This window comes from Miniopterus schreibersii (genome assembly GCF_964146895.1).
Source record: "Miniopterus schreibersii genome assembly, chromosome: 12".
Taxonomy (NCBI): domain Eukaryota; kingdom Metazoa; phylum Chordata; class Mammalia; order Chiroptera; family Miniopteridae; genus Miniopterus; species Miniopterus schreibersii.
The window spans coordinates 65,961,099-65,976,832 of NC_138112.1; the positions used below are offsets into that span (position 1 = coordinate 65,961,099).

At 43.2% G+C, this 15,734-nt stretch overlaps 1 protein-coding gene and 1 pseudogene across 5 annotated transcripts; one reads left to right on the top strand and one right to left on the bottom strand.

Moving 5' to 3' along the window:
- Positions 1–709: 709 nt before the first annotated feature.
- On the bottom strand, positions 710–14,204 carry LOC308565742 (glycine N-phenylacetyltransferase-like). 4 transcript variants are annotated; one of them, XM_081155323.1, is made up of 7 exons: positions 13,826–14,198; positions 9,671–9,766; positions 8,762–8,869; positions 7,174–7,275; positions 6,283–6,409; positions 4,791–4,962; positions 710–2,744 (listed from the first exon to the last, which is right to left on the bottom strand). In XM_081155323.1, the coding sequence occupies exons 2-7, from the start codon at positions 9,746–9,748 to the stop codon at positions 2,342–2,344; spliced, it is 990 nt and encodes a 329-aa protein (XP_081011449.1). In that variant the 5' UTR covers positions 9,749–9,766; positions 13,826–14,198; the 3' UTR covers positions 710–2,341. The 4 variants fall into 4 exon arrangements, with proteins under 4 accessions (XP_081011449.1, XP_081011448.1, XP_081011450.1 ...); XM_081155322.1 differs by having other exon boundaries at positions 7,174–7,278; XM_081155324.1 differs by lacking the exon at positions 7,174–7,275 and having other exon boundaries at positions 13,826–14,204.
- LOC308565594 (large ribosomal subunit protein eL6 pseudogene) lies at positions 10,360–10,997 on the top strand (annotated as a pseudogene). Its single transcript has one exon. The product of its transcript is annotated as a large ribosomal subunit protein eL6 pseudogene (transcript).
- Positions 14,205–15,734: the final 1,530 nt, after the last annotated feature.

The window sequence follows — 15,734 nt, forward strand, 5'->3', positions numbered from 1 at the left end:
GATAGATATAGATAGATAGATAGATGATAGATAGATAGATAGATAGATAGATAGATAGATAGATAGATAGATGATAGATAGATAGATAGCTATAGATAGATGATAGATAGATATAGATAGATGATGATAGATAGATATAGATAGATAGATGATAGATAGACGATAGATAGATAGATAAATAGATACATAGATAGATAGATAGATAGATAGATAGATAGATAGATAGATAGATAGATAGATAGATAGATAGATATTACAAATCAGTCAGAGACCAAAACACATTTCTTATAAGGACCAATGATAAGAATTATGGTTGACCTGTCATGACTGCAAATTAGGATGCATTGGAACACCGTAAAACGTGCTTCTGGGGAAAACATTCATATAATTCTGTATCAAGTGAACATATTCTTCAAAAGTTTAGGTCAAAGGAAGCCCTTTTCAGATAAAGAGAAACCACTAATATGATTTATCACTAGAGGCGGTGCCGTTTCTTGTTTTCAGTACTCAGAAGGTTCCAGTTTTGCAATGAGGCTCACAGCTAACAGCTATCACAGGAAAGCGCTTAGACAGCGCACTCTGAGGTCATCCGGCCTTTTCCATGAGGCTCCGGCTTGGAGAATTCTCCGCTTTCCCTACCATTGGCACATCCCCAGTGTCTGTCTTCTCTGATACTCATACCGTGTCACACCCACACATTTATGACGTGAACATTGTTTTGCTGTTTAGCTTTATTGATGTGTTAATAAATTAATGCACTATTCTATGCTCAAATTCCTTTAAGAGGAAGACATGAAGTTCATTACCTTAAGTATATATTTCATTGCAATGCAAAATCATTTGTTCCCCCTTTCTGAAACTTTAGAGTGGTGGCCTGTATTACAGGAGAAAATTGGATGCAAAGTCATCGTCGAGACCATTTTTGAAGCTGTAATTCTCTGGAACTGCAGAAGACATTAGTGCATACCATACAGTGTTAGCGGGAGGATTATTTTCAACATAGTATATCCTTAAATTGTATAAAATGCCCTACATTTGGGTATAAGAATAATATCTGCTATTAACAATAAAATCCTCCTCACACACAATAGAAAATTACATTGGAAAAAGTTCTCTCTACCCAGAGTAGTCTTGTCTAATTTGTGCTCATACTACAACTTGAAACAAGTCGATAACATGTCAAATTTTCTTTTCTCCTGTCCATTTAGAAAAAGGTTAGATTCAATATTTATAATTTTAGTCTATTTTACACAATAAGGTGTTATGCATAATAACATTTTACAAATTATATGCAATTTTATATATTTGCCCTGATTTACCTTCAATTTAAACCCTTTTGCTTTATGGACGAAGAACTGCTTTACGATTTTTTGCATGTGTATTTTTCCTGGTATCAAGATGTTAAATTTTCTTGCTATTGTAATATGACAAGATACTTAAATTCTTTTGCTCTGTATTTTGTGGACACAGTCTAAATAAGGAGAAAGATGCAGCTAGAAAGAAAGATAAATGGCGTTACTAGACTAGAGGGTTGCAGGGATTCTTTATTGATGACGAATATTTCCCTTACTAACCCTATGCAGTAAAAGATATTGGTAAACCAGTGAAATAAGCCACACAGACAAACTCAAGTGCAACATGGGATCACTTATATGTGGAAACTAAAAAACCCTCAAACTCTTGGAAACAAGAGTAGAATGCTGGTTGCCAGGGCGGGGAAGTGGAGGGAAGAGAGAGAGGTTTGGGGAACGGGTACAAACTTTCAGTTATAAGATGGATACGTTCTGAGGATCTACTGTGGATCGTGGTGACCATAGTTGATAAGACTCTATTGTATCACTGAAATTTGCTAAGACAGTTGGACATAAGCATTCTTAACAAAAAATATAGGTCAGCCTGTTAGGTGATGGATGCGTTAATTAACTTGATTGTGGGAATTCTTTCACAATGAGCTCATACATATCAAATTATCACACTGCATACTTTAAATATATTACAACTTTGTCAGTTATACCTCAGTAAAACTGGGGTGACTAAAAGGACAGGTAATGAAACGAGAGGCGAGAAATCATACTACTCATAATACCACTTGTTGGCAAAACTGGCAAATTTGCCATTGGCGCTCTACCCACATGGGAGATAGGAGCCCAGGAGCACATTGCGGCAGCGGGGCCCAGTCGGCAGGGACCCTGTTGGTCCTGTGGGCCACTCACACTGCTTCCCCAGAGCTCCACTAGCATGAATTTCCACTGCTGAGCATCATTCCTTTTTCTCTCCATCCACCGTATGTTCCTCCTGCTACACGACCACCCACCCGCACCGTCTTGGGTTCAGGGCCGCTTCACAGAGGCACACATTGCCACTGGTTCCAATCACAGGGCAAGCGGACATGGTGCAGATTGTGACTGATTTTCTGTACGGAAAGGTTGGCTTTGTCCGTATGGTTATATAAGGGAAAACCGAGTTTCTCCAGAGCCTGGGTACTGACAAACAATGCATGGGATGAGAGGCCCTGGCCCCGGTACTCAGGCAGGGTGGCCCCCATCCGCATCTCTCCTGTGTACTCCATCAGGTTCCAGGACACAGGGGTCCCCTCAGGCCCCAGCAGACAGCAGGTGGGAAAAGTCTGGATACAGCGCTCTATGAATCTCTGGCTCCTCTCATTGCCACCAAAATGCCAGAATTTGTTCACCAGGGAAGCATGAGTAACATCGAGGGAAGAAAGTTTAAAGAGCTCTTCATTACTGTTAGGAAAAAGAGAACAGCCATAATATCACACACTGGATAGGATTCTATTCCCCGCCCAAACTGTGTTGAGACAATGCAGCTACAGCCAGCATGCCTGGATGCATCATCTGAGCAGGCAAGGAAATGTCTAAATGTCTCTCTGCCTTCTTTTTTTTTCTTTCTTCATAAAATAGGGAGATTAAGAGCGTCCTCATCAAAAGGCAGAATATAAATATTGTGTGAGCTACTGTTTAAGTATAGGAGTTGTGCCACACAAACGATAAGAATTACATAAAAATTAAGTATTGTTCTTCTGGACATTGCTCTGACTTTCCACTTAAGATGAGGGAACTTACAGATAAGAAAAACAGAGACACAGAAAATAAACAAGTGCCCCAGGCACAGGCTATCAGGCTGTACGTGAAATGCGGGTAGCAGAGGGCCCTTGGCCGCTGTGGGAAAGCTCAAGTGCAGAGGGGGCCGTGGTGTGGAGTGCAGGCGGCCCCCAGCACAGAACACTGGAGTCTGAAGGCTTCTGCTGTGGGGTCAGGGGCCTCCGAGGGGTCCTGGGAGAGCCCACAGTGGAGACCTAGAAGGTGGACACTCAAGCCCCAGTTATGCCTTGAGCTTCCGCCCGACCTGAACCAGCCATTTCTTCATCTGAGCCTGTTTTCTGGCAGGAAAGGGGGGATAATATCTTCTCCTTTGTCTATCTCATGGGATGGACAAGAAAATCCAATGGGATTATGGAATTAGAGGTGTATGTTTTAGGTGTAACGTGTGATGAAATCTGACTAAAGCTTTTCCATGAATCTTAACACACAGAGGGCCATGGGACTGGGCATCCTCAGGCCAAATCTCTGCCATCAGTCTTTAATTCTGTTCTGTATTCGACTAGGCATCAATGGGAGAAAATATGCAATGCGTTGAAATTCTCTTTATTGGAAATCTTTTGTTCTGCGAAGCAAATTCACTCAACACATCTTTCTGCAGCACCTGCTGTATACCAGGCCCTGCGAGGCTCTATCGTTCAACAAGCAGAGAAAGCGGCTGCTCTGCGGGGGAAGGGGCTGCGATACTGTTGGGGGAATTCAAACATCAAATGAGTCTGTGAGTGAACTAAGTTGGCTAACTCCAGACAATCGTACGTGCTATAAAGAACCCAGAACTGGGTCATGTGTGGAAAATAACAGGGAAGAGACTTCAGGTGGGTGGGGCAGCCGGGACCCTGTGGTGAGGTGTCATTTGAAAAGTCCTGAGTAACAAAAGAAGTCATGTGAGTAAGGAATGGGGGGTGGGGGGTGGGGGGAGACATTTTAGGCAGAGGGAAGAGCTGATCCAAAGGACCTGAGCTTGGGATGATCAGCAGTGGGAAGAAAACCAGCGGTGTTGGGGAGCAAGCAAGAGAGATGCTGTCTGAAAGGTAGGTGGATGCTGGCTCTTGTAGGGCCGTGGGGGAGTTCAGAATTCTTCCAAGGTGAGGCAAGAAGCACTAGAGTCTTTTAAGAGGAGAGGGACATGTCCTAAAAATAAGATTACTCTGGCTGCTCTGCAGAAAATGGGTCATTAGGAGCCCACACAAAAAATTGGAGAAGTTGGGAGTTAGAGTGTGCTGAATGGTGTGTGCCCTCAAAAGATATTCTCATCTGGAACCCAAAAAGGTGACCTTATTTCCAAAAGGGCCTTTGCAGATGTAAATAAATTAAGGAGATCAACGTGAAACCATCCTGAACCTTAAATGCAACGATAATCCTTATAATGGACAGAAGGGCAGCCACGCACGGAGAAGGCCATACGAGCACAAAATCAGAGACTTGAGTGATGAAGCCACAAGCCAAGGAATGCTCAGAGCCCCAGAAGCTGGAAGAGACAGGGAAGGATTCTCTCCTAGAGGCTTGGAAGGGAAGGCTGGCTTGCCGACACCTTGACTTCAGAGATAAAGGTCTGTGGTCTTAAGCCGCCCGTTGGAGGTGATTTTTCACAGCAGCCCGAAAACTAGCGCCCGGGCTCCCGCGGCAGTGAGAGGCCCGAGTGGCGCAGCCGGCTGCTGTGGCCGCACTTACATGGAACGGCCCGGGCCACCGCCGGGCGGGGACTTCTGTGCATCCAGCAGGGAAGGGACCAGTTTCTTTGCTGTCTGAGACATCATATAGAGGTTGCATTGCGTTCGCTTGACCTGGCCCAGCTTAACAGCTACGAGATTTTCTATGACCTCGTGCAGGTTGGACTGTGAGCCTAGGTGGAGAAAACAAGGAATGAGTGAGACGGCACTGTTCCCTTTCGAAGACAGGAGCTGGGGGGCCTCAAAACCTGTGGTCAGTCATGACATGGCTTCTGTCGGATCATGGCTAAATCACTCCCACATTTTTTTAAATTTAAAACTGGGACAACACTGTGATTCTTGAGCACATCCCAGTACGGTCTGACTGTCAGAGGAGATGAGGTGTAGATGTGGTGACCAACATGTACTGAGCAAGTCAGCGCCCTCCCGGCAGCGGGCGGTGGTTACAGAGCTCGAGAGGCGAGCTCTTCCCTCACTGTCCTGACTTTCCCTCCGATATGATTCTGGGCTTGACCATGAAACTCGCCTTAGCCAGCGGGCCAATAGTAAAGGTAATTCAGTGAGAAGCTTGAAGAGGGATGGTGCACTGAGTCTTGCCCTCTCTTCCTTTTTATTTTTTTATTTTACTTTTCTTGCCTCTCTTTCTGCTTTGGAAAACCCTGTGGCTTTTATACGTTGCCCAATCCACTTCCACCAGCTCAGTCGACAGCCAGCACAAGCAAAGCTAACAACACCCAGGCCCGAGGCGGTGGCCTAGTCCCACCAGCTCGTAGACAAACCCAGCGGACCGCAGGCACATGGGTGAGTCTAGGAGAGACGAGCTGAAGAGCCACCCAGCTGAGTACTGTCTAACGTGCTGTCCCACAAAATTGTGAGCTAATAAATCATGGTTGTTTTAAGTTATTGTTTTGGGATGGTTTGGAAACCAACGGATAAAACCAGACATGATGGGTGCTAAGCATTTCCCAGTCAAGGTCCCAATTAATCATTCAATGAATACTATTATAATCTTCATTTTTATCCATAAGGAAACTGACCCACAGAGAGGGTGTTACTTGCCCTAGATCACATAACTAATTATAGGCCCAACAAGGTCACAAACTTGGGTCGTTTGACTCCAGAGAGCATATTTTCAACCACTGGATTTCTCCTTTGTAAATATGACAGAAGGATAAAGCAGGTGAGGCAGAGGGGAAGCTCTGCTCCCATCCTCACGAGCCCGAACAGACCCTGGAAGATAAATCTGAGCCCTTAGCTAGTAAGAAATTACATTACTCGTGATTTCCTTTGCAAATGCCATGCATTGCAATTTTCAGGTTCTAGTTCACTGTGAAGGTGGTGGCAGCTGAGAGAGAGAATGGAGAGCGGGCCGAGTGCCTGGGGCTTGAAGTGGAGAGATACGAGGTGTAGGGGTGTTACTGAAAATGGAAAGCGACCCTCCGGGTGCAGGCATGGGAGATCCCAGCAACCGGCACGCATCCCAGTCCCCTTACTCTGGATCTGCAAATGTTGCTTCCAGTCGATGACTTCTGGTGAGCTAAGGAATTCCTGACAGTTCTTGGGGTCCCTGGAGTAGATTTGGTAGGTGTTGGTGTAGTGATCGCAGTCATCCGCCATCTCCTGTTTGGGTTGGGAAAAGTAGAATCGATATTTGTGTTTCATGATGGCCATTCCTTTTTCAGTGTTCCGTTATATACTATGATCTTTTTAAATACTAAAATGTGAGTTTTTGTTGGTGGTGTATTGCCTTTATTGAGGAATTATTTATATTAGGAGGTCAAGGGCTTCCTTATTCAACTAATAGTAAAAAATGTCCTGAACAAAACTATTCTTAGCTCAGCTATTGCTTTAAAATTTGAAAGAAAAATGACTCGTTTGGAATTTAACATTTCTTTCAAAAAGCACAGGACAGACATTCAGACTTTTGGTAAAATATCTTTTGTACAGGTTCATTCTCTGGTAGTAAAAGTGTTAGCTCCAATGACTGCAGTAAAAAAAAAAAAAAAAAAAATCACAAAAACAAACCAGTGACAACAACAACAAAAACTCCCGAAGATACGTTGTGTTCCCTTCTTACAATTTTTAAAACAAATCAGAATAGGCAAGTGTTCACAATCTACCATGCTCTGCAAATTCTTAGGAACAGGCAAATGCAATGGTCAGATCTTTCTAAACATCACTAGTGATTTTCTAAATAAAGATGCAACATTTTAAAAAAAGTTATTGTTTTAACCTTTATAAAACCCAAGTAGAAAATAAACTGACAAGCAAAATCTTTGGCCAAAAGAATAGATCTTGCTCTAGTCCAAAGACTTTGTAGAACATGTGGGCTGTGAACATGTCTTTATCAGCATTGACAGAGGTAACAGACTTAGAATACGCACCAGATGAAACCAGAGAAAAGTTATCAGATGAAGAAGTTCTGAGGATCTACTGTACAGCATGGTGACTGTAGTGAGTAATATTGTATTCTGTAGGCTTGGAAGCTGCTAAGAGAGAAAATATGAAATATTTTCACCACAAAAAAGAAATGGGAACTGTGTGACAGGGTGGAGGTGTCAGCTCCAACTATGGCGGTGATCATTTTGCAGTATATGTGTATCCAATCTACACATTCTACATCTTCAACTCACTCAGTCTTATATGGGAATTATCTCTCATAAGCTGGAAAACCTTATTTTTAAAATTGTAGTTTTGAAAGTAGCTCAAATAACATTTCTCATTCAGGTTTCTATCAATAATTCAGTCTTTATTTTCAAATTATTTAATTTGGTGATTTTTTTTATCAATTTCACTGCTATACAAGTTATAACAAGTAATAATATTTTTAATATTTTAATATTAACAACTTTAGATATTTAGTTGATTTATTAAAATGTAAGTATACATTTTTGGTTTTGAGATATTTTAGCTATTTCATTTCATTAACTGTTAAACGTTATCACAATACGTAACCAGCAACTCCAGCCATGTCATTTTGCTCTTCAATTTCCCTAATTCACTGTGTTGTTTTAGACCCTATGCCTCGCAATTGTTATTTTGTCTGCTTTGGATGAAGTCTGGCCCTGATCCTCTATAAAAAAGTCTTATTTATCTTTCACATGCAGTTTTGGTAAACTTTCCACGAGGAAGCATCTCTGACCCTTTCCCTGCAACCTCTACTACATATGGGATTTTTTTTTAAATGCCCTGTTTTAAGACTATACTTTCAGGGATCATTTCTATAGTTCGTTAAAACATGCGCAGTTTTATTGACTTTTCTGATGATGGTTGGTTCCGATACCCTGCAGCCTCTCAGTGGAAGGCAGGATCACAACGGGAGGTTGGCAGTTAGCACGGTGAGTTGGTGTGGTTCCAGGCTCGGTGTTTATAAAAGGTAGAAGAGGTAAAAATGGAGTTAGGGTTTGATCCATTACAATACAGATGTCTAGTCCGGGAAACGTTCCTCTAATATCTTTAACAAAAGATCAGCCTCTTGTCCGTGCCATCAACATAACCTTAAATCAGCACAGCCTTCCCTTGGGTGCCTCCCTTCCCACAAACCAGAGGCAAGAAATAACTAAGGGTGTTTGGTCCTCAGCATGACCAGGATGCTGTTTGGGGTCCTGTCTTGAAAACAAACTAAAGCAGTGAATGAGCATGAAAATGTACCATATATAGTTTTAATCAGCTCCTCCTGTGTTACTTTTTTTTGACTTTCATTTTTCAATGACAGTTGTCATTCAATATTATTTTGGATAGATTGAGGTGACGGCACAGTGGCCGGGCAATCATCATCTCACGCATTCTCCTGTTGCTGCACATTTGACACCAGACTGTCACTTATCTGTGGGCTTACCTGTGTTCTCCTGCAGGCTGTGGGCTTCTTGAGGGCGGGGACTGTCCCCATGTCTGCAGTTCATCGCCAGGTGCCTGACAAGCACTTAGCAAATACAAACACAGACGCGCGTTCATTCCACGCCGGGCGCCTACCTGCTCCTGAGGGCGGACAACCACCGTGTTGAAATCGGGCCACCTGTCCACCAGGGCCTTTAGCTTGAACGGGTTTCCCTGGTTCATGTGGAAAACGGTCCCATACACCTGCAGCATTCCAAGAAAATGGGAGGGTCAGCACCCAGGGGCTGCGAAAGCGGGTTTCCAGGTGTCGGCGTGGTAAAGACACGCAGGCGAGGATCCTTACAACAGCCTCATTAACTCTGTTCCATGTACTCACAACAGAAAACCCAGTTTCCCCCAGGGTTACTTCTATGAAATTATGGAATATTATAATTGCAAGGACTCTAATGACCATTTCTACAAACCAATTTTAAGTTCGAGTTTTTAGCCCTAATAAGTGATTCTTTTAAAAATATATTCACACTATAAAACATTCAGGCCAATTAAATTTATGAATAAAGATCATGAACTCTCCCATTATAGAATTTAATACACACTTAATGTAATAGATGTCAATTATACCTCGATTCACAAAAAGGCAAAAAAAATCTTTTAATAGATTTCCTTCTATTCATGTACACCCACCACAAATCCCACAAAATGGAACATTTTAGGAACATGTAATTTTGAAATGTTTTTATCCATTAAATAAATATAGTCTAATCATATTTCTTTTTCAATAAACAAATAATTTTAATGACTGTAGAGCATTCTGTGATATGGATGGACCAACCTTCATTTTTAATTTGTTCACACGAAATAGCAAAGATCCTACAAAGAGGTCCCAAACACACCTCCCTTGCAAAGAGGTGATGTGAACCGAATGAGACGTAGCCTGAGTGAATTCCCGCCACAAAACAGATGCTCTTAAAAGCTCCTTCTCCTTCCCGCTTCCATCACAGGAAGACGCGGCCCTTTGTTTCCCTGAGCCTGTCGCCCTCTCACCTTTAAGGACTCAGGGAGGCTCTTCCTCAAGGATGTTTGTAGCATCTGCAGCATCTGTGGGCCCTGCAAGTGGAGCATCGTGGCAGCTCTTTCAGGCTAGAGGAAGGATCAACAGACAGCCAGGAATGAGAAGATGCTGAAGGCACAGGAACTAGATCCACACCTTTACCTGAACCTTAGACGGTAACAGGTAGGATAAGCCTGCCCGCTTCTAAAGTAACTGCCTTGGGAGAGGGATTGAAAGTAGGGTCACTCTGGATTTCTAGTCTTACCATGAAATAAGGGCACCCCAGAAGTTCTGAGGGGACCACCACCAAGACACAAGAGTAGCAGGTTCTGTGCTAATGACCACCACTCTCTTCAGTGTCCTTTATTGGTGTCAACCTCCCTGAAGTCCTCACTAAGGCCAAACGAGGAGACTGGCAGAAGCACATGGTTCTTTTTCTGAAAAATTGCACTTCAGTTTCTTACACTACCCAGAATTTCTATTAAAGACACATTTGTTTTAACAAACATGTTCTTCAGTACTCTAGTGCATCTTTTGGGATTAGGTTACTGTCAATGATTAGCCACCACCAACAAGCTCTGTAAGCTTCAGAAAGTAACCCTCTTGGTATCATGGTTGCTCATTAATCTTAATAAAAACAGGCTCTACCTAGAAAATTATTGTCTCTTTCCTATCTTGCAAGATGGCAGGTAAAGAAGCTGAGAAACCGGATAGTAAGGAGAAGAAGCCTGAAGCCAAGAAGGCTGATGCTGGTGGCAAGCCTAAGAAGAGTCACCCCAAGGCCAGGGCGTGAAAGAAGAGGAAGCCCCACTGCGACCAAACCCTGTCCTGGTCGGAGGCACTGACCTATATTTGTCACAAGAGGAAGTAATCAGCGGCTAAATCCAGGATCGAAAAGTTTAAAACGGAGAAGTTCTTGCAACTGTCACAAAACCAGTTGGTGGCAACAAGAATAGTGGTACCAAAGTTGTCACACTTTGAAAAATGCCTAGATACTCTCCACCTGAAGATGTGCCTTGAAAGCTGCTGCGCCACAGCAAGAAGGCCTTCAGTGGGCATGTGAGGAAGCTGGGGACCAGAGTGGCTCCCGGGGCCCTTCTGATTGTCCTCACAGGGCGCCCCAGAGGCAAGAGGGCGGTTTTCCTGAAGCAGCTGAGCCGCGGCCTGCTGCCTGCGACTGGACCTCTGTCCCTTAATTCAGTTCCTCTGTGCAGAACACGCCAGAAATTCGTCATGGCCACCTCCACCAAGACTGACACCAGTGGTGTGACAACCCCGAACATCAGGCTGCTGCTCGCTTCAAGGAGCAGCAGCTGCTAAAGGCCAAAGCGGCCCCTCAGCCCAGGGCTGCCTCTGCTCTGTTTGCTCTCACCAGCGGGCTTGACCTCACAAACGGGGGGTGCAAAAAACCTAATTGGACACTTTATCTGTTTAAAACAGTCATTGTGTGGGTTAAACGAGTTAATACGTATTAAATGCATATAAGAGCTTCTTGCATAGAATAATTCAAGAATGTTATTTTTACTATTGTTATTGTTAATATTATTAGTGGCAGCTAACCACATAGTCATTCAACCCAGCCCATTCGGTTGTCCTTTTATTTTGAAGAAATGGGGTGTAACTTGAATCTAGGTGACAATGTGAATGCTTTCAGTGTGAAGAGTGCCCTGAGAATAATACCAATATTTACATCAGAGTTTGTTTGTGAGGTTAAATGAGCTGATCCACTCACTGGCATCACGTGACTAAAAAAGCCCATAGAAAACTCTGAGTGCCCGGCACAGGACAGTATTTGTGTGTCATGATTATCAGCATTTCCTAAAGGAAGCAGAGAAAAGACTGATGTACTTCGCTGGTTAGTGCTGAGGCTCCCTGGCTTCCCAGACCTCTGGCTTCCTCCCCTCCCCTCCCCTCCCCTCCCCTCCCCTCCCCTCCCCTCCCCTCCCCTCCCCTCCCCTCCCCTCCCCTCCCCTCCCCTCCCCTCCCCTTCTCTTCCCCCCCCCCTCCCTCTCTCTCGTTTTTTTGTTTGAGAAACACATGTTCTTTGGAAATGATCAGCCACAGAGACTTGTAGAGATGGGACCCGTGATGTTTGTGTTCAGTGGGAAAACGTCTCTGGTTCCAAAGAGCTCGTTTACTTTTCAGCACCCGCTGTTTGAGCAGGTTTGCGGGGCTTTGCACAAGTGAACACTCTTGGCTCTTGCGTGTGCCTATGTCCCCAGTTGCTTGTCAGTCCTTTGGGGGAAAATAACAGCCACCTTATCCCCCCTAAGGCTACTCCTTAGTTTGGGGAGAGGAGAGTCTCTGCTGGCATCATTATGGTTTTTGTTGTGACTTTTAAAAACAGCTTTAATGCCGAGTAATCTAAATGGGCGTAATTAAAAGCATGCGGCGTGTACAAGCCCACAGACCTGACACACGTGTAAGCCCATGAAACAAACCATCGTCATACTTAAGAGAGAGAACATTTCCTTCATCCTGGCGCCTCTGGGCCTCGAAGCGGCTCTAACCCTGCGGGTGAGCTTTGGGCGTCACAGGGCCAAAGGCCACAGGGCGCTTCAGGCCCACTCAGCCCCTGACGACATGCTTTCAAAGGGCAGTTCAAACAAAGAGACTGGGTCGCAAGAGTGGTTTATAAAGCCACGTCAGCAAATAGGGGGCAATAAGGCACAGTCCCTGTCACTGGGAGAAGGGTACATAGATGACGGCCTGTTGGTGTATTGCACCTGCAAGGGCCATTAGCATAAGAACTAGGACACACACAGGGGACAGTGTTAAAGTAAAAGGAGAAACTGTAGAGCATGAAACAGTACAGCCCTCGACTTTAATATGTAAATCTGTGCTTACACGTATTAAACGGGCAACATATACACAAGCATTTTAAGAATATAGAAAGATAAATTTAGAAGGGAAAACAAAATACTAAAAACTATTTTTTTAAAAAGGAAAAATCCCACTATTCAGAAGTAACTACTATTTTTTTTTTAAATATCTTTATTGATTTCAGAGAGAGGAAAGGAGAGGGGGAGAGAGAGATAGAAACATCAATGTGAGAGAGTCATTGATCGAGCCCACAACCCGGGCATGTGCCCTGACCGGGAATCGAACCCCGATCGCCTGGGTCCTAGGTGGACGCTCAACCGCTGAGCCACGCCCGGCCAGGCAATAACTACTATTAACTTGAGAATATATATCCATTTGTTTTAATACATTATTTCATTTTTTACAAAATAGGGGCGTGTCATATATAAAGAATTTTGTAGCTTGTTTTTAAATTTAAAATGGCATAATTCTTGTCATCAAATATTTTTAGAACATGCATGTTAATAAGCATGTACATATAACAGATTTATATTTCATTATTACATATAATATATAGTATATTTTATTATTCCGTTGCACACATGTACCACACATATTTTTAACCAGTTTCCTATTGTTGGGCATCAGGGTTGTTTACTGTTTTTCTCTATTGTTAATAATATTCGGTGGAAACATATTCTGTTAATATATACCCAAGTTTATTTTCTTAAGATAAAGTTTTTACAAGTGGAATTGCTAGATCGAAAGAAATGCCCATTTTTAAAGTTTAAAAAATATTCAAATATGTTAAACAAAATTTTAAAAGTTAAAAAACTATTTTATGGCTATGGCATTATCTATAAAAACCTTCCAATTAAGTTTCTTTTTCACATGACTTAAATGGACAGTAAACCTGGCCTGCCCTCTGGCCCGTGCCGTTCTGCACATTTCCCCTCGGGTTTTAACAGCGCGTCACCCTCCTGGCTGAGGTGCTAAACAAGCCTCACTCGGGTCAAGCACCCTTTCCTGCCCATGTCATCACCTCTTCCTTCGCCCACCAGCGTCCCACATCCCTTCAGATCAATTTATTTGTTCAGAACGAAGAACTGACTCATCCCTCCCAGGGATTTCTCCACAGTGCCTCTGCTGTGTACACAGTGCGTGCAGAAAGGCTGTCTCTCAGTTGGGATAGACCCCCTTTTCCAAATATCACCAAATAAGCTCAAGCACTTCCTAGCTAAAGCCGGCAAGGTCATTGATTTTCCCCACCAAGGTCATTTGCTGCAGGAGAGAAGGGAGCCGGCGGCTGCAAAGCACCGGTTCTCTCCAGGGAGATGAGTTCTCACCTGGGTGGGGAGCTCCGCACAGACCGGTCCTCAGGAACAAACGCGAAGCAGCAGGCTTTTCCAGAAGAGAAAATCCCTTTTATCCAGGCATGCACGGCTCAGACCTGCCATGTGTGTCTTGGTAAATTTTCTACAGAAATCATTAAGCTGACGCTCTTAATTCGGACCTTGGCCTTTTAAATGCTGGGGTGTGGGGGTGAGGGGTGGGGGGTGGGGAGCTTCCGTTAGCTGGTGTGGGATCCAGAGGCATTCAGTTCCTCCCTCTGGGTGGGAACCTTTGGAAAGCTGGTTCTTCAAGCCTGGGAGGCTGGTTGTGTCTCAGGGTTGGATCTATTTTCTAGTTGTGTGTCTTTGTCCAGTTATCTAGTCTTTGTGCTTCAGTTTTCTCACCTGCAGGTTGAGTGAATAATACTACTGGCTATTTCTGCTTTCTGGGTGTGGTTTCTTTGTAAGTTAAATGAGCTAACATCTGTGAAGTGCCTACAGAACTGTGACTTAAAATCTATGTGCCTGTAGATTATACTCCCTTTGAAAGAGAGAGAGAGAGAGGATTAAACTTCCTGAGTTATTGTATGTCCATATTTTTAAAAAAATTTCCCTTCTAATTAAATGTTCTTTTGCCTATCTTTTTAAGTGTCTTTCATATTTTTAAATGTTATTAGTATTTTTCTTTATTATTAATATTTCAATTGCATTTGATGTGCAATATTATATTAGTTTCAGGTTGACAACATAGTGGTTAGACATTTATGCAATTTACAAAGTGATCACTGGCATCCATCTAGTACCCATCTGACATCATACAACATTACTGACTACATGCCCTATGCTGTACTTGACTCCCGTGTTTTGCCTACCTTTACGATTGTAGGCCTCAGACCTGAGAGCTATAATATCACTTCTCTCTTTACTAAGTACCTGAGGCTGCTCCTGAGAAGTCTGAAGTCAGGGTGATTCCTGGCCTTCTGAACACAGCCAGTCTGTTCCTCTCTCTGGAACTTTGTAGGATCTTCTCTTGATCTTTGGTGCTCTGAAGTTGCCCAGTAATATGGCTAATGAGTTCTTTGCATACTCAGCCTGAAGTGACTTCTTTCGATCTTAAGACATTCTTCACTTTGGAAAATGTTCTGCTTCTCCTGCCTCTTCTTTCCTTTTCCTACTTTTAAATTGTTTTTATCACTGCAATTGCTCTGTTCTCAGTTTTTGGAATGCCATTTAGATGGGTGTTCAAGCTTCTCAGTGTTGTTCAGTTCTCTTTTTTTTCTTTCATATTTCCCATCCCGCCTTCATTTTGTGTTATGGTCTCCTAGATCGTCCAGCTTTCTAATTATGCGTCGAATGTATCTACTTTGCTACTCACTCCATCTACTGAGATTTTTTTACTTTAGTTCCAATATTTAATTTCCAAAATCTCCAGGTGATTCTTTCATATGAATGTAGCAGAAAATATCACAATTATACTTACCTAAAGTTTTCTCTTGTCCTATTTCTCCTCAGCAGGTGTGAATTCATCCGCAGGTTGAGTCTGATGCCTCTCTTTCCCTTGTCAATTCTTTAGTCATTCTTGGTTTTCCTTTTATCTTTGACTTTGAGAGTTCTTCTCCACACTTAAGAAAATGACTGTTGCATGTGCATGGTATTTTGGGACGATGGGATGGGACACATTGCAAGATGTGACAATAGTTTGCCATCTTTGTGTGAGACCCTATTCTCTTCCAAGGCTCAGAAGCTCTCTGCTGCCTCCCAACCCCAGTGTTCCTCCTCATGGCCTCACACTAGCAAAATGCTTAGCAAAAATCAGGATGGAGTCAAGGGTCAACGGCCCAAGCTTTGGGTAACCTAGCTCTGATCAATAATAGCCCTGAGTTGGGTTTCCTCCAAGTAGTGTGTCTGTTGACTCTGGGCTAAT